The following is a 23,655-nucleotide window of genomic DNA, read 5'->3' on the forward strand; positions in this document are numbered from 1 at the left end:
GCTACATGCTGAGTAGGGTAGCATTTAACAGAAGTGCTTTAAAGTCCAATTGGAGAAATGTACCATTGGACATAAACAAACTATCTTCGTACAAATATTGATAATTAAATACTTTTTTTATCAAGATAAGTAGAGTATTAAAGTAATGTCTATGAATGAAAACAACACACGAGAAAATAGAAACATATAGGTTTTATTTATGTTTGTCATGACTTAAAATCAACTGGTGCGTGTGAACATAAATTACATTATTCCTCTCATCCCTTCAGACTGTGTAATACATGGTGCGTGTCACCGCTAACCGTGTGCAGTGACGTACGAGACGTGGCCTAAGGCACACCTTCACAACCATCACTTATGATGACTCTAAACACAGAGGAAATGTGAGCCACAGGCCAGTGAAGTCACCATAAATGCAAACTGACAGCAAGACCAAGCCACAAGTCAGTGTGTCAACATCGTGGTGCCTTTATGTAAAAAGAAAAAGTAAGACACTGATTAATCCACCAACATTTTCACTGTTATGTTTTACATCCACAAGTGTTATATATATATATATATATATATATATATATTCCTTTTTCTCTTTCATTACAAACATGTACACAGATAATTATGACAGCCTTAGTATTAATGAGCGGTTTAGTACATCAGGGCTAGAAATGCTGAAGCCTGTATAAAGTCGGTGGTCCTACGTTTGAGGCTGGGTTCTCATATGGACGATCCCAGAATACAATAAGGTGCAAATCATCTCTCTCTAAAGGACTGACGGATACATCACACATCTTTCATCAAATGCAGGCAATGACGTGATGTTTGTGACCACTAAGATTTAGAAATAGTGCTTTTCCTGTGCCGATCTGAGGTAGACATAACAAAAACCAATGCAACACAAGAGACAGGTGTTCATGAGAGCTTGCAACTGAGATGGACGTATTTTTTCTTAGCAAAAATAGCTAATTTTCTTAAGTCTGAAACACGCTGCTTGTTGCAAAATGCCTCCATTGTCACCTGGCTTACAGTGTTTTCGCCCGCTCCAGTCTTTAGACAATTGCACAAAAGATCTTACCAATATCTGTCAACAATTATAAATTATACAAAATCTGGAATTTACTTTTACAGTGTCCTCAGCTGCACATAGGATTGACAGAGAACCGACGGAAAACGCTGCACCTGAAGCCAGCACGGACATCCCAGAATGAGATACTGAGATTCTGAGCAGCCAACGTTCATACAGTGCAACTCAGCAGCGCGCGCGCACACACACACACACACACACAGCAGGCGTTAACTAAAACACACTCTGTTACAGCAACATTACACACAAACCCTGCTCTAAAGCCACACACACATCTCCAGCAGTATTCAGTGTAGCTGAGTGGAGACAAGCAGCAAAAATAATAAAATGTTAAAATGTACATGCAGGCATCTTTAGTGACTGCTTTAACAGTCTGCAGAAAGCACCACCATTTGCAGAAATTAACACGCAAAGAGAAATGTGGCTGCGCATAAAAAGCCTCTCAGGTCGTCATCCATGCTGTTTCCAGATACAAATGTAGGACCCCGTCATTTAAAACTCAAAGCTTCTTAAGAGACGCTTAGAAAAACACTGACATGAAACGAGTTCAGGGTTTTCATCTCCGCTGTTTTCCTGCTGCAGACATTCTTTGGTCATGAATTCGGCTGAATACATCAATAATAACAAACACACACGCGCTGCCGCACAAAGGGAACATGCAGAACTGATTCGACGTCAAAAGTCCTGTACAGAGAAATCGCTGGTGCATAAATCAACTCGTTTCTTTTTTTTCTTCTGAAGAGCAGTTTTAGTTTTTACAATTGAACATTCATAATACCAAAGATTATGATTGAATGCGTTTTACTGTACAGCACAATGTTATTAAAAGGGGACCAGTGCTCTATACCAATGTGAATTTGCAAAATAGAATGTGTATTTTGACATTTAACATCTTACATTTTATATTTTCATGAAATCCTGTCCATGAAACATTAAATGAAAACATTAAATTAGCTACTTTTGGACGAGTTGTGTAGGGGCCAACTGACTGAGCATGTTATTCTGTTAACGCAAGAACAAAGATTTCCTGAAAAAGGTCATTTAAATGAGGTTCCTCAAAAAACAATAAAATAACACACTTTTGTATTGACACGTAAAAGAAAAAAATCCCAAATAAAAAATATTTAGTATCGATAGATAACTTGAGTTGACCTTTCTTTCTCACATTTTGCATTTCTTAGTGATCGGTGCGATGCAGTTATACTAAAATATGTCATATTGGTATTTACAGATGTTATTTTCTTGACAAAGCCGCCTTTCAGTTTCCTGCATTTACCTTTGTAGGGCAGCAGTGACTTTCAACACTTCCTCTACAACATTTCACTTCCCTCAGTGTCCCGCCTCCTGACGGCAGATGTCAATCACCCTACGACAAACACAGCGACCCCCTGCACATTCTAATAATTCCAAACAGCCGCGGAATGCGAACTTAAAGAGATGTGTTAAGCTCTCAGTGTCTCCACGTTCTGGCAATCCACAGGAGTAGCAAAGGCACAAAAACAGATACAGACAATCCCAACCTACCCCCCACACCCCCACACCCACCCCACACAGCTCTGGGGTCTCCTCAGTTGTTTCCCCATCCCACCAGAGCCAGACGTCACACACTGGTGGGAGTCTCTGCTCCGGGTCTGTCCTCAATAGTGCACATTAAATATGACAGAGACGCCTTCTTCTGCCCGCTGAAGTAAGAGGGGGAGGGTTAGGGGGGAGGTCAAGGGGGGAGAGGGGAATCATCATTGGAGATCCTCAAAGCACGTCTCGCAGACCCGGACTGGCTTTTTAGAGGACGGCGTGAGGGCGTACTTCGCTGAACACTCGTTGCAGAAAATGTTCCCACAATGTCTGCAGTGGTGCTGGAGATTCAGGGGAGAAGGAGAGGGAGTTGTTACAAGTTGGCAATTAAAGCTAAAAAACAAGTTTCAAAATTATGGAATCATAGGATGTATATCTAAAAGATTGTAACAACTAAAGAAACTGAAATGATGTTATTTATATGATCGCCATTTCTCCTGTTTCAAGTCACGATCACATACAAGAAGTTTAATGTTTGTCCTTTTCGCATGTTAGCATGTTAGCATCACTCATACAGATAACTTCCTCCTCACCTTCCTGACAGTCACACTGAAGCCCTTCCCACAGGACAGGCAGTTCTGCACCTCTTGGTCCTCAGCCCACTTCCTGGTCAGACTTTGGGACTGTTTGATCTAAGAAAGCACAAGATGCAGGAGTTACAAACAGAGCCTCTCAGAATAAAGGTTTTATAATCGTCTCCTCCATGTACGGTTCCAACAGGAGGAGGGCTTTCTGACTGACCTGAAGCGACTGGTTCTCTCTGCCCAGCTCCTGCATGGCGGCCGTCGTGTCGTCCACTTTCCTCCTCAGCTCCACCACCTTGGCCTGCAGCTTCTCGATCTCGCCCTCCCCCTTCACACACCTGAAACACAGCCACAGAGCACTGATGATGTGTGTGTTCTTATTAAAGAGCTAACGAGTGGCTCATCCACATCTCGGCAGGCTGCACAATATGCTTGTTACAGAATACTTTAGATACACAGGAGACTAACTATGTGTCTTTTGGTGATTTATATTTACCACACACACTCTATTGTTGTATTTTTATTCAATTTGACTTATCACATTGAACCGATTCACCAGGTACAACACACTCAGTCAAATATAGCCTCATGTTTTTGCGTGTAAACCTTTTTATGTATTGTAGTACGTCACTGCTAACAATCCAGAATATCACAGCAGTTATTTCTTCAAGAAAACATATACTATACTGATTTAATCCTGCTGGTTCACATTCAGTATGTTGCCTGCCCCCATGTTCTGATATTCTGTCCTAACGGGCCTCTTCTTGCTCGGTTAATTAAAATGTTATTTTCTCCCCTTTACGAGTGTGCTGTGACGTCACATGCAACAGCCTAAAATAGGCCTCATTTATAATGAATTTCACAGGATAATTTTAATCATCATTTGTTACGCACAAGGAAATTAAGAGACCATCAATTAGAGTCAAACTTCTCTCGCTGACTTATGAGGATATGAGGAGGTCATCAAAGCTTGACATCAGTCTATAGCTTGTTGAAAAGTTAACTTTAAAATGTGCATAATTATAATTAATAGAAAAAGGCGATGTTTTTTTTCCTTTTAAAATAATGCTTTCCATTTGAGAGAAAACTGTGCAAAGCTCTTTTCTATTTGTATTAAACCTCTTCCCAACAAATGTAGGATCACACACTCAAATGTCACAAAAAATACACAAGCTATTAAGTGCCAAGACACTATCCAACTACCCATTGTATTATATCTCCAGCCGTTTATCCTTTCATCGCAGCAACTACAGCACTAGATCTACTAATTGGGTTATTTAAAAAAGTCCCCAAGTCGACTAAGAGTTTGGCAACACTGCTTCATCTTTATATGCACCCTGGGCACGGAATTACATGCACATTACTATGACCTTAGTATACTTCCTTTTTAAACTGCTCTGAAGGTGTTGACATTTTACAAAATCCTGGCTCAGGTCATTGCCATTTTCTTTTAAATGTGAAACGGCTCATGCTGCCGGTTTGACCTGCACTCACCTGAAGAAGAGATCTTATATCTCATTAGGACCTTGATGGCGAAATACAATCATTCAAGTTCCTGTATTAAAGCCATGTGATACTTTAGAAAAGCTTATTCTTGAAAAAAGCCAATGTAGAAAATCCTGGTGACTTTTGCAGCCGGCACTGGATGCAAATGGTTTCAATAATCTGGATGTTCCGCATAGAAAGCAGCTTTACAGCAATACTCTGAATATAGATTACCAATGCAGGGCTCGGCATTATAAATGGCCCGCTGGCCCGGAAGCACTATTTAGACACCCCGGGCCAGCATAACGTACTTTCCACTTGCCCGCTCGGGCCACTCAAAATATTGCTTTAAAAAAACGGTCCTGTGGTATTGGTATTTTGACTAGCAATTGAGTTAAATTGTTTCGTTTATTAACGCTACAACAAAGCGTTTCATGAGGCGGTTGTCGGATGAAAAGCAAGCAGCAGTTTGCTGCAGAGCGCAGCACGAGCAGGCTCCCACGTGGGAGCGCGCTCCTTCACTACAGACTTTCTCGCCACCTAACCATTCTCCAAACATTTTTTAATACCAGCAGTAACCGGCCAAGCGCCTGGCAAAAAACAATCTTCAAATAAAAGAATGTCACCGGAAGAGTTAAAGGAGAGTGACAGGGAGTATGAGAAGAAGAGGAAGAGAAAGTTTCAGCCACACTAGCTTGATCAATGGAGTTGGCTTCAATATGATGACATAAACAAGGTCTTCTGTCGGCTCTGTACATCAATGCCGACCTATGCTGACAAGTAAGTGAAGAGTAGACAATATAAAGGTATATTCACTATAAGGAAATGTCCGAGCAGTTTAGGATAATGAAGGTTCTAATCGAATCTATTACATAGCCATTACATTTCTAACTCCTGATGACAGGAAGGCAGAAAGCGCATTATACTAATAATAATATACTCATAATAATGATAATAGCAGAAATGTTTTAACAATGACCACAATATAACAATTTTAATAAACCAAATATGAACAATTGAGGAAAATGAGGAAGAACTGATTATTCAAATGTTGTAGTACAAGTAGTAATGTAGTTTGTGCATACATTTACTATTGCAACAAATGTGTTCATTTTCTTCATTATTAGTCGATTTCTTTGGACGAATGCTCCAGGCCAGTGGTTACAATGGTGGGGCCAGTGATAAATAATACAATTGCGCTGGAGGGCCAGTGCAATTGTACCCTTAATGTCTACCCCTGCAATGTATCTCTTCAGTTGAATCTGCAAAAAGCTGATTCATGTCGAGTGTTGTCACGATACCAACATTTTGGTTTCGATACCAAGTCAAGAATTATTTATATTTTTCGATACTTTTCTTAAAAAAAGGGAAACAGTCTTAAATGTAATTATTGTGCTTTATTTCACACCAGAACCATAACACACACTTTTAAACAATGAGAACAATAAATAAAATAAATGACAAGAATACATGTCTTACAGACAGGCCTCGTGGTGTCCGTAGGCTTGCCCTCACTGTCAGAGATATAGCTCAAATACTTCCAAATTTCGCTTCTGGCGTCTTTTTTATCAACAAGCCGAGGCGCAGCGGCAGTTGCACTCCCACTTGCAGCCATGTTTTTCCTTTTCTCACATGCTCTGACAGCTAGCGCGTGCACGAGAGAGGGGAGGCACTTGAGCGTGCTTGAGAGGGGAGGGACTGCAGGCACGGAGCAGAGCGCTGAACACACACGGCTCTTATTAAAACAGCGCTTTCTCACCGGAGTACTTTTCCCCGTCGAAACGGAGGAATCGTAACGTTTTTAACGGCAGGGTATCGCGGTACCTTTCAAGTCTCGGTACACCGTGCAACACTATTCATGTCACCAGCTCTGCAGAACAGACAGAAGTGCTTCTAAACAGAGATTAAAGACATTCCTTAATCCTGCTGATATAACTCTACATATTTGAGTGAGTGAGTTTGAATGCCAACCAAGAACATCCCAAAACTTCTGAAGACTTTTTAAAGTATTTCTGTAAACGATGGCTCATGTATTCCCCTCACCTCTCCAGCAGCGCCCTCCTCTCGTCCTGGTTGTTCTGCACCGTGGCCTCCAGCACGGCGATCTCTCCTCTCAGCTCGTCCGTCTGCTTCTCCAGCTCCCCCACCCTGCGCTGGCTGCCCTGCCACTCTCTCTTCAGCGTGGCCACGTTCTCGTTCAGAGCGGTCACCTGCACCCCCATCTTAGCCTCCGCCTCCTCCCCGCGCTTCACCTGCTCCTGTCTGGCTCGCTTCTCTGCCGACTGCGGGAGGAAGCATTGATCGAGTCAAGAAATGGATCAGGAGAGGAAGTGAAGGACATTTCAATGATGGGGTTTAGAGCCTACCAACTGCTCCTGGACCCCCTTGGTTTGTGCGAGGAGCTGCTCCTCTCTCTGGCTCCTGCTGTCCCGGGTGGTCTTGTGCTCTTTCTGCTCATTCTCCAGGGTCTTCTGTGCGGCCTCCACCTGACTCTGCAGCTCCAGTTTCTGCTGGATCAACAGCTGTTTGGCTTCCCGCAGCTCTACCAGCTCCTGAATGCAGCAGAACATCAGGCTTTATGCACAATGTTTGGATGATGTTAAAGGCCCTTATAGCGTCTCTTTTCACACATGGGCTTAAACTTTAAAAGGCTTTAAGCTCAGGAAGTTATTGCTCTGACAACAGCTTCAGATCAATCTTAAAGACATCTTTGAAGACCGGAATAATCCGATGCTCACGTCAAATAGTTGACTGAAGCACAGTTATGACTTTAAGGAATGTGTCCCCGATGACCTGCAGTAGTCCTGGGTAAAGCTGTTTGCATAAGAGCAAGCATGGGAAGCAGGGCACGTCGTCCGGTAAGAGAGATACATTGTACTATTAAAGCTTATCTGAGGAATATTCTAGCCTCTCTCTACCATCTAAATCAAAAGAAAGATAGAAGTTGACCGACCTTCCCATTCTTCTCAGCGAGAGCTTTTAATTCAGAACTCAGTCTGGTGTTATTCTTCTCCAGGACACTCTTGGCTTTGTTCAGCTCCTCTGCTTTGCTTCTCTCCTTCTCCAGTTCGTCCTTTACATAACTCTATAGGGGAGTAATCACCATTTAGAATATATAAACTGAATCAGTAAGTAATATAAGAGTTGATGTCTATATGAGGGAAACGGTTGGTCTGACCTGTTGCTGCTGAAGCTCGCTCAGGGTTTGTTCTTGCTGTTGGAGCTTCTGGTCCCGTTGAGCCAGCTCCTTCTCCAGCGAGCCCCGGCCCGTCTGCAGATCCTGGATCTGAGTCTCTAAACCGCTTTGATGGGTCCGGTTAGCAGCCAGCTCTTCCTGAGCCACGCTCAGCTTCTCCTCCGACGCCTGCGGGGAGAGGAAGCAGCAGGGGCATGGTTCTGAATCATCAACATGCATCCATATACTTACAGTAATCCATCTGTGATTGGTTCAAAGTTCAACCCACAGTAACAGCTTCTTAATTCAACATTTCTACTTAACAACTTGAACCCCACAACCGACTGGTGGGTTAGAAAGGCATGTTGTCTTTCTCTTAAATCAACTAATAAAATACGTAATTTACCATAACCAGACACTGTGAAAACAGGAATTATTGTCCATTTTCAAATTTCACAATGTCCTTGAACAAATGATGTCACAAATACATCAGTTTTGAAAAGACGAATAAAAGCCTAAAATATGGATACCTTAAACAGATACCTTAAGAAACAACTGGTAAGCCATGACTGACTCGGCTGACACCAAAAGTCATGTGATGAAAACTATGTGAAGCGTCCAATAACTGCATGCGGTTCATAACAAGCCGACAAGAGAGGACAGGAGAGGCTGTACAAATGTAAATAGTTCAATATGTATAGAATGTACAGACCTTATTTTGTAAACGCTTATCAGCACTTGGAAACATTTTGCATATATAGCTTACATTTGTATTCATTATTTGTGTAAAATAAACAATGAAAATTGTTCAACTTGTATTTATAGTTTTAATATTGTATACGTCTTCTATTAATTATGGCCTTATAACTGTTACTATACACCAAAGACCTTATTGAACTCTCCCTACTTCATTTCATGATTGTGCTGCTTTCATATGGGGCGTTTGATTTATACACTGCAGTGAGTAAAACATGACGGGAGCAAATCACGGTTTAGGGGTTCATCTCATTCCTCTGCATGTTTTTAAAGCTAGGCTAAATGAAATGCTCTTTGATACTATGGGCACTTGTAAATGTCGATAACTATGTAAATGTACCTGTAAATATAATGTATGATGTCCTTTATTGTTTTATGTTTCATGTGGAACCTATATGCTGCAGGTCTCCCTTGAAAAAGAGATCTATGATCTCAATGGGACCAATCTGGTTAAATAAAGGTTTGAAATCAAATGAAATGAGAGGGTTGAGCCTGATCAGTGTGTACCCCCCCTCCTTCCTTCCTGCAGTACCCACCCTCATGTCCTGGCGCAGGGCCGACACCTCCGACTCCTTGCCGTAGAAGTCAGACTGAAGCGTAGTGAGGCTCTCCTTGTTTTGCTCCAAACCCTTCTGCAGATCTGTAGTCCGACCTCTCTCAGAGCCCAGCTCCTGGCCAAGCGCTGACACCTGCGCCCTCAACGTACTCTCATCCTCTGCCTGGAGGTAAGGGTCAAATAAACAAACGTACTTTAGGAAACATGTGAATTAAGTACAACCCTGTGGCAATGCAGTGTTTATCTCTGCTCTCAAGGTACAGGAAGTGCAGCTGTGTGGTTAAATAAGTACAGTATGTCTGTATTTTGAAAATTCTACTTGCCTTCTTGACATTACTTTCTTGTAACTCTGCAACTTGGGCCTTCATTTTCTTCCTCTCCTCCTCAAAGGACCCCTGGGCTGTCTTCAGTTGAGCCCGCAGCTTCTCCAACTCCTTCTCTTTCTCCGTCAGTGTCCCCTGAGTCTTTGAGCGCTGCTGCTCCAACGTGCTCAGCTGCACTTTCAACTTTTTCTCTGCCTGGAAATGTAGTCGACACATGACAGGTTCAAACAAAAACCAAAAACAATGAGACTTGATGCAACGTTTTATCAGACGCTTACCTCTCCTAACTGCTCCAACTGCTCTTGAGATTCTGTCATTGCCTTGGTGATGGCGTCGTTACTCTTAAGAAGCTCCTGTCTGGCCTTCTCATTGGCCTTCTCCTGCGGATTAAGACAGATTCATGTTGTGAATGTCCTGGTAATAAGCTGGCGGTGTGTTACTCCAAACAGGCTCTTTCTGAACCTACCCTCTCCTCCATGGCTGACTTGTGGTTCTTCCTCTCCATGTCCAGTTGACTCTGACTCTCTTTCAGAGCTTTTTTAGCCTTTCCTAGGCTCTCCTGTGTTGAGGAAAGCTCCTTCTTCTGAGCCTCTTTCTCCTGCTGGGCCTTCTGTAGGTCTGCAGTCAGGCTCTGAGCTCTCCTGTCCAGATCTGCATGCTGAGTCTTCCCCTCCTGGGTCACCTTGTCCAGGTTCACCTGCAGAGCAGCTTTGTCCTGCTCACTGCGCTGCAGCTGCTGCTGAACGTCGCTCAAAGCAGCTGCTTTTTTCTTCAACTCCTCTTGTAGTGTTGCAGCCCTAAACAATGGAAAGACAGGTCTTTTTGTTAGAACTCAAAGTGAATAATAGCATGAGGTTGTACCGGCACTGAATACAATCACAGGGAGTTAGTAACAAATTGATTTACACACATTGCATGGGGGGGGGCGTAGTAATCAGCAGCGAACCGCTTCAACACGTGTATTTCGGTGTATTCACGGCATTCTTTTGGTTATTCTACAGTATTGTTGTTTTATAGTTATTTGTTAATGTAACCCAATTTGTGTTCTTTGAAATTGAAAAGGATATTGCATTGTGTGTGTTACTTTCGTTGCAGTTGTATGTCTTAAGTGTAATTTGGCTTGGCTTTCTATTTCGTATGGACATGCTTTTATTTTGAAGGAGAGTTAGCGCAGTTGACAGGAAGTTGTTGTTGCTATGGAAACAATGTGACGGAGATTAATGGAGAAAAAGTCATATCTACATATAAAGACGGAGAAAGTAAACAATAACGTTTATGGTTAAGTGTTAGCACCCCCCGAAGAGGCACAAGCTCTTACGTTGATATTGGAGATTTCAATAAATTCAGAAAAAAAAAAAAAAAATCCGAATAACGAAATTGAAACCCGAATAGTACTCCAACGAACGAATATTCGGGTACAGCCTTACTATGCACCAGTAGATTTGATCTCACCCTGCTTTCTCCGTCTCCAGTGAGCGCTGCAGCTCCTTTGCTTTCCGTTTGACCTCTGACCCCTCCTTTAGCAGCTTCTGCACTTCTTGCTGCACCTGGTCCCGAGAGGCCTGCACCTCCCCAACCTGAGACTCCAATTTCTGTGTTTGGATCAAAACACCAAATTAGTTTCGAAAAACCGAAATGTATGTAGACTGAGGACACCAGAGAGAGGACAGTTAAGGCCTCAACATGTCCCTCTTACATCCTGTACTCTCAATAAAGAATCATCACAGACCTTATTGAGTCCCTCCAGCTGCTCTATACGCTGTTCTGAGGCCAGGAGTTTGTCTTTGCATTCCTTCAGACTGGCGTCCAGCTGTGAGCCCTGCTCCTGTCTCTCCTTAAGCTTTTGGGCTTGCTCCTCCACCTTCTTCTGAACTTTATTCAGCTCCTTCACACGACAGGGGCGAGGGTGCAGGATACGAGAAGGAAGAGTGAGGTGAGTGAGGGGGGGAACAAATATTCGGTAAGGCATTAATAAATATGCTCAAAGCCGACATAAAGTGGCACAAAGGAGGTGCTAACCTGCTGCTTGTCCTGCAGTGCATGCTGGGCCGTCTCCAGGTTGTTTTCCAGGTTAGCTTTCTGTGCAGCCTTGGCTGCCTCTGTAGACAGCAGCATCTCTGTCTTTGCTTTCAGCTGAAGAAAGATAGGCGCACAAACAATGTTATTCTCTTTTCAAAATCAGTTTGACAACATACAGATTCTTCGAGTAAAGTCAAAGACAGAGACACCACTATATGTAGTTGAATACATATTGCTCAGGCGTGCTTCTGAAGGGGTTTACCTGAGCATCCAGCTGGGCTACCTTCTCCTTGCTGTCAGCCAGGTGGGCGGTGAGTTCGGTGACGGAGGTCTCCAGGGTGAGGGCTCGGTCCTGGGCGGAGCGCAGCAGGGTCTTCTGCTCCTGGACCTGCTTATGGAGGTTATCCTGGGCTTGCTTGTTGCTCTCCGACTGGTTCTTCAGCTTGTCTGTCAACTGTGTGACCTTTAAGACCCACATATAAAGAACAGTTTTAGAAAAGCTCAACAACATTCCCCTGTCAGTACTGTTCAATAACACTGGCCTTTCTATATGATGCTAATAGAAGATCTACATTGCAGGTTTTAGAGCGACACTACATATACCTGTTCTTGTAGTGCGTGGTTTTTCTCTTTCAGCTGGTTGAGCACAGCGGTCTCTCCCTCTCCAGCCTGGATCTTGGCACACAGGTCCTCCCTCTCGGTCTCCAGCTGGGTCACAATGTCCTTACTCTTCTGCAGCAGAGCCTCCAGATTCTGGATCTTCTGGTCCTTGTCTCCGATCTGACGCAGGACCTGCTCCAGGTCGTTCTGCAGCATTAAGGCAAGTCAGCATAAGAGAACGATTACACTAGGAGAGTCTGGTAGAAATGTTTAATTTGTGTCTTGTGGGAGGTTTGTATTAGGATTATCACAAATTGTTTGTGGAGGAACAAAAGTGTTGTTGATGTCTGTATCAGAATAGTGTTTAGTGTGAGTGGTGATGTGTATACCCTCTGATAATAATATCTGAGGGTTTTTCCTGTGAACAGTACCTGTGCCTCGCGCAGTTTGCCGTTGGTGTTTTGCTGCAGCGCCTGCAGCTCTGTGTGCTGCTGCTTAGCTTTCTCCAGCTGGTGCTGCATGTCTGTATTCTTACTGGCACTCTCCTTCAACTACAGGTGTGAAACAAAGAAGCGCATTCATTAGCACAAACCTATTAACCTAAATGGATTATTACTTTAATTTGTACATCATCCTGTCTCTTTATTATCAGTCTACAACAGTAACATAAACTACACATGCAGATCCTACAGCATACCTTAAGACACACACTCAAACATTTCAAACATTTATGTCCAGATGTTCTTTCAGTATGTCAGTTTCCTGTAGTGATCGGTAAGGCCTACCTGCTCTTCTGCCCGGGACAGTTTGAGCTGCAGGTCGGCGGCTTGCTGTTCGCGGTCCTTTAGTTTCTCCCCAGACAGCTGCCTCTGTTCCTTCAGACGACCTTGCACCTCGCCCAGCTGCCTCTCCGCCTCCAGCAGTTTGGCGTGCAGCTAGAGAGAGCGCGGGGAGAGGGGAGATGAGGAAGATGGACGAATAAAGATGGAAACAGTAATAGCAAAGAAACACAGCAGATGTAGGAAACACAAGGAGGATGTCTGGAATCATTTTTTATGATTTTTTACACATTACTAAATAACACGTGTGCCTAAATGCTTGGTGTTTTCTGAACAGGGATTCTGACAGTTATGACAGTAGAGTTCTTCTTTTGCACCATCTGCCCATCTCCTGCATGTACTGTGTGTGATGGTCCGCCCTGCTCACCTGACTGATCTCAGTATGCTGCTGAGCACCTTGGCTGTCTTTTTCCTCTTTTTGCTGCTCCAACTGTTTCCTCTCGACCTTCAGCTCTGCGTGCTTCACCTCCAGCTCGGTGATCTCACTCTTCAGCTTTGCCACCTCTTCAGCCCTCTCTCCCAGCTGCGCCTGGGCCTTCTGCAGGGAGGCTTCAGCCCCCGTGGCCCGGGCCTGGAGCTCCTGAACCTCCAGCTCCCTCTCCCTCAGGCTGCCTTGAGCACCCTTCTTGGCAGCCTTCTCAGCTCCAAATCGCTCCTCCAGGTCCTTGTTCTCTTTCTCCTTACGTTGAAGCTTCTCAGACAGGCTCTGTAAAAACAGGAGAGGACAACATGAGGCAGATGTTCAGAACTTTAGGAAGTATTGGGAGTGAAAGATGTTCCTAAGTAGGAATAAAAGCCATAAGTAAAAATAGAAATCAAAAGTGAGTAAAATCTTATTTTTTTAAGGTAGCAGGTTCTCAGGATAAAGATTGACAGTGTTTGAAAAGTGAGGTCTTTCAAAAAGCCACACTGTAACGACTTGTCTATTAAAATACAGTTGGCATGATAGGAGATGCAACGAGTCACAAATGATTCATGCAATGTAAGCTATAGAAAAGAACAGTCGGAGGTCTATTGTAAAGCGAGGTATGGCATTTCGAGGGGAAAGGTTTACAACACAGGACTGGGAACAACGTAGTGTGTGAACAGCACCGGCCCTGCTGTAAGCTCAGGCAGTAAACTTGGAAACAGGGTGATAAAGAACAAAATGGTGTTAATAGTGGAGTGTGCTGCTAACCAGGGAGTGTGACAGGACACTTGGACTTCACAGACGTCCAATACACCTCTGCAGGCCACCACAGCAACTGGCAAACCTAAACAACCCTCTACAAACACTTTCTGTTCTTTCCTTCCTCTCTGTTCTACCCGCTCTTTCATTGTGTCTCTTCTGTTGGTCTTTCACCTGTCTGTTCTTAGGATCCTCTCACTGTCTGCTCCATCACTTTTCTCACGTGTTTGGTATCTGTTTCAAGTCTCAGGGTCTCCTGTTGCGAGGAGAAGCGTTGGGAGGGGGCAACACACTGGATATCCAGTTCTGTAATCCCCCTTTTACCCAGAAACCTCTGTGACATGCCTGCTGTGGGAGGATTTCATCTCCGGCAGGAACCCGCTGCCTCCAGGCCCCGGCTCATTGGATCAGTGCCGGTACCTGTGATTGTGTTTCACCCCAAGTGACAGCGGAGTTCCCCCCCTGCTGGTTTAATTATAGAGCTGCTCGTGGTTTTGTATCAACATGTCTGAGTTGCCAAATGAGGCTGGTGAGAGCAGAGCATTGTAATAGAAGCTGATGCCGAGCAACAGACGTGGGTTCACAGAAACAGAGAAGGCGTGCTCTGTGCTAGAGCGGGGCAGCTGGGAAGGCTGATTAACATTACTGAAGTACAAGTAAATCCTTCACAGTCATATGCTGTATAATGGAGCTGTTTCTATTTCCATGTTATCCAATCAGGGTTAATGGGCAACAGGGCAGCCGCAAGAGTGTATGTGGGGGGGGGGGGGTTGCAGAGTAACATCATCATGAGTCTGATGGAACATTTGAAATAAACGAACTTTCTAACTTTTTTTTTACAAGCAATGCCGTTATTGTTACGTAAATAAAATATTTATAAAGAGCCAAAACATGTTATTTATAATATTTCTAGTTTTCTAACAAAATCACTTTTTTATATGATAGTGTTGTATTTTGTATGAAAATCTAAATAATATCAAAAACAAGAGACGGCAACATATTTAAATTAATTTTTAGGATTTGAAATCCACTGTTCACCCGTGGGTTTCCATGCTGCTTCACCAAAAACCTCTCCAAATGTACAGTAGGGTGCAGATCAGTAAATTAATCGCTCTGATTAATAATCCCGACAATCATCCCGTCAGTCGTAGATGTAACAAATCGGAATAAGCCTAATGTATCTGCAGTAATCTGCTGAGAGACAAAACGGTCACATGACTATGACTAGAATTACTTCCTAGCAATGCTGTGCCTCCACTAACCACTCAAGTTACATTTTACAGCAATTTCTGTCCAAAGTGTCATCACTTGTCATAAATGGTTTATGAATTATGGAGTATTGGCCACACCTTTTTATTTGTGTGGTCCCAGTGACCCTTTGCAATCTAATTCTAATCAGACCATCCTTAAGTCCAACTGGAGGTTCCTGGGACAATGTGTTCACAGGAACACCACAGGCGCAGAGGCATTATAATTGTTTGTTTGTGTGGTACCTGGCTCTGCTGCTGCAGATTGTTCAGATTGCTCTGCAGCTGGTGGATCTGCTGTGTGTAGACAGCTGCTTCCTGGGGACCCTTCTCCAGCTCTGCTTTTAGTTGGGATATGGTCATCTGCAACACAATAGAAACATACTGTGTGTTATAGTCTGTAAACAATAGACTGCACGTTCAGATAACTGAAGCACCACTGTGAGGGAATGACATGAACGAAGAACTTAACATGGATAAGTTACAGCGAGAATTCAGTCGCACAAAAACCCAACGAAGGCATGGAAAGGTTACACATGGGTCAAAAGAAAATCTGTTTTTTAAGTTTAAAGGAACTGAAAAAGATGTAGAAGTAAGTGAAGGGCCAAATTGAAATGTTTTTACCTCCAGTTTACGAATCTTGAAGAAATAGTGAGTGTTGTGGAAGGATACAGTATGAGAGGAGCAGAGGAACAAAGGGAGGGAGAGAGACATACAAGAGGTCAGTCATGATACATCCATGAACTGCAATCTGTAACAAAGAGGGAGATGCTCCTTGGATGAGAGTTCGTCGTGCCAATATCATGCTATGAAAGTATGAAGCTGACCATTTTGTACGAAAGATGGTCGGCTTCATACTGTTGCTGGGGAAGGTGGTGCATGAGCCTTATGTTTTCAATTCAAAGTTGACTTGTCTCTGGCTAACCTTGAGAATAACAGCTGACCGCGATCAGCTCCAATACTTGTATACTGTGGAACTCAACCTTTAATGATTAACCACGATTGTCTCATAATGAAAAAACAGACGCATTTCAAATAATTTAGGAATGTGGTTCCACAAAACTATCTGAGAACATTTGCAGAGATGTGCAGAAGGAGAGGGCCGGGCCTGAAGCTCTCGATACATGTTCTCATTCTTCTGGGATAAAAAATGCAAGAAGTAAGGCTAAATTATTCACCATGAATTACTTAGTAAGAATAAGAAATATATATGTTTTCCCTACAGTATGTTGGAAACTATTTTAAAGATTATTTCAGAGCTTCTTTTGCAAGTGCAGTAGGTCGGCTTAAGAAATGAGATGAAATGGAAAGGGGGTCAAATTAGAAATACTAAATTATAATTTACGTATACAATACAATCTTGTAGATTATCAAGCAAACTGTGGGAATTAATGTGCTCGTTTATGCGACTGTTCAATTTAGGGTTCAACGGGAGGTTATTCTGCAACACATCAGGTACAAAGTTTAAGTGAGATTGAGAAGAAGTACATCTCAAGATGTTGTGTGTTTTGTCCCCTCACCTCAGAGGTAGTGTGGTTAGCCTGCAGCTGCTCGTACTGGGCCTTGAGGCGCTCAGACTCCTCCTCCCTCTCACGGGTTGAACTGTCCATCAGGGTCTGGGTCTGCGCCAGCTCCTTCTGCAGCACCTCCACGTCCTCCACTCCCGGCCGCTGCAGCTAGGGGGCAGAGCAGAGGACCGGATTAAAGCTGGGAGAACTGAGTGGAAGATAGTGTGTGGACACATCAGGCTTTTGGTATTAATATAAATCAGAACGAGATCCGTAACTGAACAATGCAAATCTATATGGACGTCTCCTTGAAGATCTATAACGTATATATTTGTATGAAGCTTCTCTGAACCACTGAGAGTAGTAAAATAAGAAAATAAAGACAGATGACAAAGAAAAAGTGAAACTAGACAACTCTTCTTTAGAGTACAGGTACATTTCTTTCCGCCATCACTTTTGGTCTATATCACCAGGGAACAAAGAATAATTGTAACATTAGGGGGGGCTATGAGATGAGATTGCACTATTCCAAAACATGTGTGAAAATACTATTTTGAATGATATACTGTCCTAATGCAGAGATGTCTTGGCTATCAGATTATTTTCTAAAAAGTATTTTTGTATGACTGTTATAAAAACCACACAATGACCATTTGCCTTTGTTTTTCATAAAGAAATTAGAATAATGATGTCACTTCTTCCCAATATCGTAAATTATAGTGTAATTACAATAGTCAAAATAAGCGCAGTTAGATAGATCTTACATTTTTCAGACCTACTTATGGCTATCCTTGCAATAACTGAACTAATGTTTTGTCGGACTTAGATCTGCTTTGATTCCTTCAGCACACATCTGAAAGCCAAACAGATTTCATGGTGTCAATTCAATGTCTTTCTTTCAGACTCCGGAGCACAACACTGATGAAGTGTGTTCTGTACCAGTTCTGTTTGGAGTCTCTCGTTCTCCTGCTTCTCCTTCTGAAGCTGTTCGGTCAGTCGGCCCAGTCTCTGGTCAGCAGCCTCCCTCAGACTCTTCTCCTCATCATAGCGGGACTTCAAGTCTGTCAGAACAAACACTTTTGTTTTTAGTAGTTAATACTATCATATTTAAAATAACGCAAATACCTCACTTGTGAGGAAAAAACACATCAGCAGAAAATGCAAAACCCTGCATCGAGTCTGTAAAACTAAATGTTGAATAAACTACTTCAGAAGAAACACAATGGATGGATTGAGCCGATATAACAGTGGGTTAGTGAAAGAGTTCTTCAGTGTTGTTGGATGATGCAGATTTGGAGACACAGGCCTTTCAGTTTCCTGGTGCCACACTAACCTACTATCTCTGTGGCCAGCTGCGCAGCCTTCTGCTCAAACAGGTCTTTCATCTGCTTGATGTTGAACTTTTCTGTCTCTGCTTCGTTCAGCTTCTTCTCAAGCGCTGAGAAAAGAGTACCAGATATAAGTGATTGATGTTTGGGATTTTTTTTCAGTTATCTTAAACAGAAAATGCCCCCCCTACCTAAATCCTCAGAGCCCGGCGTCTGTCCATCATTCTGTGGAATTGAGAGTAAGAGAGAAAAATGTACAGTAAGAGTAAGCATTTCCATCATGTTCTATCAAGCAGTTTTATATTCAGAGAGCCATTGTAATAAATCTTAAATATCTTGAAGGAATTACTTGCTTCAGTTGTCCTTGGACTTTGTCTAACTCCTTCTTGAGTTCTTCGGAAAACCACTTTTCCTCCTAATCAGGTACAACAATACACAGATACAAAATAAAGTATGTATTTAACATCAAATGTACACATCTGTTTGTTTCAGAGACTCCAGCTTACCTTAAGAGAACAATGCAGGTCCTGAACCTCCTGCCGAAGCATTGTAAGGTCCTCCCTAAAAGAAGGAGAGGCTTGTTTACAAAAATGCATAAACTCAAAAAATCTGTCATCATGAGGTTGAGCTTATTGTCATAATACATGTAACATTAAAGTCTCACCGAGTTGGGGCCATGTGAGAGGGCAGGTCTCCGGTATCATGGAACAGCTCATAGTGCTTGAACAGCTCCTCTGCTGAGTTGTGAGACTTCATGCACTGAGGACAGATGAAGCCCTGAAAAGCAGAAACACAACATCAGACTCAACCATGTGACAATGACTTCTTCAAGTGTTTCGGTCTGCTTCCAAAGTTTAGAAAAAGGTTATTGATACATGAAAGGCCAGCGTTACCTCAGACGTCTGATCGTGGTTCAGGTCTGTGCTGGGCGGCTCCGACTCTGCGTTCTGGGAGCCTCCCTTCCCAGGAGTCTGGAGAGGAGAGCATACACTATATCAGTCTGAATGTATTAAAACACACTCTCTATATTTTTTAGATAACTCAACTGCCTGAAAGAAACAGTTAGACAACGTTAGGATTTTTTTTTTTACATTTTATTCCCTACGATTACCTTTGCCCTCTCAAATTGACAAACTATATTCTAGACATTGAAACATTGCATATAGTGGCCACCAAGACCAAGTGTTTGATTTTTTTTCTGATTTATTTAGTAACCATGATGTAAATACAAATAAGTTATATAGTACAATACATGTATTTGGTATATTATCCATCTTGGAAGAAGTTTTTCTCAGAAACATAATTGAAAACCTCTAGCTTACACACCACTGTTTTTGATGTTTGTGCTTTTCACCTGCAATGTTTTGGTAAATGCTGGATCTACTTAACTGTAATTGATTTTTGGAAAGTACCGACTTTTCAGAAAAGAGGGCAAGGCTCGGACAGAGTCATGGCTTACACATCTCAAAAACAACTCTGCTGGCTTAAGCCTTCGACAAATGTTATGTAACAATTAGCTCTACCCTGGAATGCTGTTGCATTTTTCGCTTTAAAAAAGGCATGAATATTTAAGACCGTTGTAACATGATTAACAACACCGTAATGAGTGGTGACACCAGTTCCTCCAGCTGCTGTATAATGTTTATAAAATGTATTCAGCCCCTTGGAATTTTTCCAGGTTTGAATCTGGACGACATGTTTGGTCAATCTTTGAAAAAGATCTGTCACGTTGCATAGATATGTAGCAGTTTTGGATAACGTTCTGGACTATTATTTGGCAATGCCACACATAAATGATTGTTTAGCAACAGCTACCTTTCTCTGTCATTTGCTGTGTTTGTTTTTCCCAGTACCATCACAGCCCTGCCTCCCAGCATCCACCACAACGCATGATTCTGCCACCCCCATGCTTTGTGTTAGGGATGGTAAGGGTCTGGTGATGTGCACGGTTTGGCACCAAACATTTAGGATAAATGCTCTATTTAGTTCTCATCCGACCATAGAACCTTCTTTCATTTTGTCTCCCACAACTTCTGGCCAACACTAGCCCAGATGTCATATGAGGGTATTTTCCAGCAGCCCAGCAAAACCATGCAAAGTGCCTCCCATCTGTGTGTCCACAGGCCTCTGGTCGGTAGCTATTGTTAAACTCTTAGCTGTATGTCAGGACAAAGCAAGACTTATGATGGCACCATTTTTTTTTATGATTGAGCTTGCAATAAGGATATTCACTGCCTTGGGAATGTTCTTGTATCCTTGACCTTACATTACCTCCCTTCTTTCCACAAATAACTTATTGCAAATGTTTGCTAAGTTATATTGCTTTGACAATAACGTTTTTGGAAGAAAATTAACCAACCAGTAATAGGGTTTTTCAGATAACTGTAATTAACCACAGACGTTCTCAGTTTCATATACCGTTGCAATTATTTGACCTTAAAATATACTGGCTTTGTATATTTGTGTACATTACCTGTAGATTACTATTTTACTCTACTCTTCACATAGTTTGAAGGTAGAAAGGAATAGGGTCATATCAAATCAGCTCAGTCCACTGGCCTGAAGCTCACACATACAGTTGCAAGAAAAAGTGAACCCTTTGGAATTACCTGGATTTCTGCATAAGTTGGTCATAAAATGTGTTCTGATCTTCATCTAAGTCACAACAATAGACACACACAGTCTGCTTAAACTAATACCACACAAACAATTATATGTTTTAATGTTTTTATTGAACACACCATGTAAACATTCACAGCGCAGGGTGAACCCCTAGGCTAAAGACTTCTTCAAGAGCTAATTGGAGTCAGGAGTCAGCCAACCTGGAGTCCAATCAATGAGACGAGATTGGAGGTGTTGGTTAAAGCTGCCCTGCCCTATAAAAAATACACACCAGTTTTGAATTTGCTATTCTTAAGAAGCATTGCCAGATGTGAACCATGCCTCGCTCAAAAGAGCTCTCAGAAGACCTACGATTAAGAATTGTTGACTTGCATAAAGCTGGAAAGGGTTACAAAGGTATCTCTGAGAGCCTTGATGTTCATCAGTCCACGGTGAGACAAAGTGTCTGTAAATGGAGAAAGTTCAGCACTGTTGCTACTCTCCCTAGGAGTGGCCGTCCTGTAAAGATGACTGCAAGAGCACAGCGCAGAATGCTCAATGAGGTGAAGAAGAATCCTAGAGTGTCAGCTAGAGACTTAAAGAAATCTCTGGCACATGCCAACATCTCTGTTGACGAATCTACGATACGTAAAACACTGAACAAGAATGGAGTTCATGGGAGGACACCACGGAGGAAGCCACTGCTGTCCACAAAAAACATTGCTGCACGTTTGAAGTTTGCAAAAGAGCACCTGGATGTTCCACAGCACTACTGGCAAAATATTCTGTGGACAGATGAAACCAAAGTTGAGTTGTTTGGAAGGAACACTGATAAAGACAGTGATGCCCTGGAATCAGTACAAAGAAGAGGTGCAAGATTCATTTTTGGAGATTATGAATGGGACAGCAGTGTCACAGAAATGCTCAAGCGGTTGAACTGGGTGGAATTAAGTGAAAGGCGGTGATTGGCTCGTTTGGTTCTCTTCTTCAAGATTGTCCATAACATCTCAGCCATTGATGCATCAATGTACCTAGAGCCAGTTAGAAGAAGCGCAACCCGCAAAGCCAATTCTTTGAACTTTGAGCACATTTTCGCAACTAGTGACACTCTTAACTACTCCTTCTTTCCGAGAACAATCAGAGAGTGGAATTTGCTACCAGAAGAAGCTGTCATCGCAGAAACCGTGGAGTGCTTCCGGCAAATTTTAAGAGACATTTAGCGGGGATCATCCATCCTCCACTGAGCGTGATACCTCTGGGTTCTGCTCAGTATTAATCCAGATCCAGATCCAGAACACACAACGCTATGTGTGGAGAATCCAAAGGGTTCACATACTTTTTCTTGCAACTGTATAGTAGAAATGTCAATGGTGGTCCATTCACAAAAAGGTTTTTGTTGTGGCTGGTGATAGTCTGCATGAATGAATCAGGTGAATACTTGGGTTTGAGAGTAGGGAGGGGGACTTTGAGCCCTTTGAACTGAGTTTTCTAAGAGCCTATTGGACAGTAGACAAACACCACTTTGAAGGCAGGCTGAGCATTTGCATCATGGAACAACCTTTGACCCAACTCACACAAAAATCAGAACTAGGCCGACTTCACAACTTTAAAATAATTAATTCAACACAGCAACCTAAATGAGGTCTTAACCACTTTAAGGGTTCATTGTATAATATAGACTCACAACATTATTTATGTCAACGTAATAAACCATAAAGCACATACATCTTAATAATCAGTACTGTAAAAAGATTAACAAATTCTGGTCAAATGTGATGGCTCTGACAAGCTTCAGTAAAAAAAAAATTGTAATCATTATCTTAAGAACGTGACCTACATTTTGAGGAGTGTCAGTTCCCATAACTGACACTCCATTTTATGAACCAAGTCAGAGGTTCACCAACTTTTTCACATGAAGGACAGATGTAAAACATTAGAATGGAAATCTTTAATCAGATGTTTTCCTACAGGCCCCTAACGCCATTAGCAATGCCCTGGTGGTAAATGTAGTCCCAAGTCAAAGCTATCCAAGTAGCTAACCTCTGTAACTCATACATGTAAAGGCTGTGACAAACTGGTAATTTGTGTCTAAGACAACACATGTCACCATTATCATTTATTACAAGCTTTATAACTTAAAAGGGATACATTTTTGTTACATGTAGCGGTCAGCTTGAGGCTAACGTCAGCGCTAGCATGTAATGAGTGGAAATGACATTATGCACTGTCTGCTATCACAAAGCTAGGTAACGGAAACCATGAAAATGAAATTAACCAGAGCCCAAGCATGTTAGCTAGTTATTTATAACTCGGCAAATCCTGGCAAGACGGACACATACGCTATATAGGTTGCTACTGCATTACATAGACATGTAATAGCTTGCTACAACCATGTCAATAGTAGCATCAACCAAGCGTACCAAGCATATACAGTCTATGGTACTAAGTTAGCATTTTGAAGGCTAGCTCTGTCAACCCCACACAAGGAGCACTTGATATGACAACTTCGTTCTGACAGTGTGGCGGGGCTTATTCCAATTGAAGAACTCCTGTTGGCTACAAATACAAAAGCCGCCCACCCATCACACACTGTGTTATAAATCGTGCAGCCCCACCATGAAAACAGACAAGGATAGGCCTGTGTCTCCTACGAGAAATGACTCAGTTATCCAAACAAAAGCGTTACGGTTCACTTTGTTGAACAAAACTCTTACCATTTGAAGGATCCGTCTTAGCATGGCCTCAACTGTGTTTGTCCTGACACTAAATCCAATCAGTTTTCCAAATGCAAAGTTTACGTCGCTGGATAACGAGCACCTGACTGAGCTCAGGCAGCGGCGGCGAATGGGCGGGTCATGGAGAGGATGGTGAAG

General features: G+C 42.5%; 1 protein-coding gene across 2 annotated transcripts; it reads right to left on the bottom strand.

The window, feature by feature from the left end:
- Positions 1-177: 177 nt before the first annotated feature.
- Positions 178-23,629, bottom strand: eea1 (early endosome antigen 1). Of its 2 annotated transcripts, XM_071203483.1 has the most exons (30): positions 23,497-23,629; positions 19,075-19,152; positions 18,846-18,958; positions 18,688-18,742; positions 18,531-18,596; positions 18,373-18,406; positions 18,187-18,291; positions 17,793-17,914; positions 16,866-17,021; positions 15,970-15,984; positions 15,592-15,708; positions 13,298-13,636; positions 12,877-13,026; positions 12,523-12,642; positions 12,095-12,298; positions 11,754-11,954; positions 11,492-11,605; positions 11,202-11,357; positions 10,925-11,064; positions 9,939-10,269; positions 9,751-9,852; positions 9,469-9,667; positions 9,130-9,308; positions 7,841-8,026; positions 7,616-7,747; positions 7,029-7,214; positions 6,706-6,944; positions 3,395-3,515; positions 3,187-3,285; positions 178-2,934 (listed from the first exon to the last, which is right to left on the bottom strand). In XM_071203483.1, exons 1-30 carry the CDS (start codon positions 23,518-23,520, stop codon positions 2,815-2,817), a joined length of 4,203 nt encoding a protein of 1,400 aa, XP_071059584.1. In that variant the 5' UTR covers positions 23,521-23,629; the 3' UTR covers positions 178-2,814. The 2 variants fall into 2 exon arrangements, with proteins under 2 accessions (XP_071059584.1, XP_071059585.1); XM_071203484.1 differs by lacking the exon at positions 15,970-15,984.
- Positions 23,630-23,655: the final 26 nt, after the last annotated feature.

The sequence above is a fragment of the Pseudochaenichthys georgianus genome, chromosome 6, assembly GCF_902827115.2.
Source record: "Pseudochaenichthys georgianus chromosome 6, fPseGeo1.2, whole genome shotgun sequence".
NCBI classification, from domain to species: Eukaryota; Metazoa; Chordata; class Actinopteri; order Perciformes; family Channichthyidae; genus Pseudochaenichthys; species Pseudochaenichthys georgianus.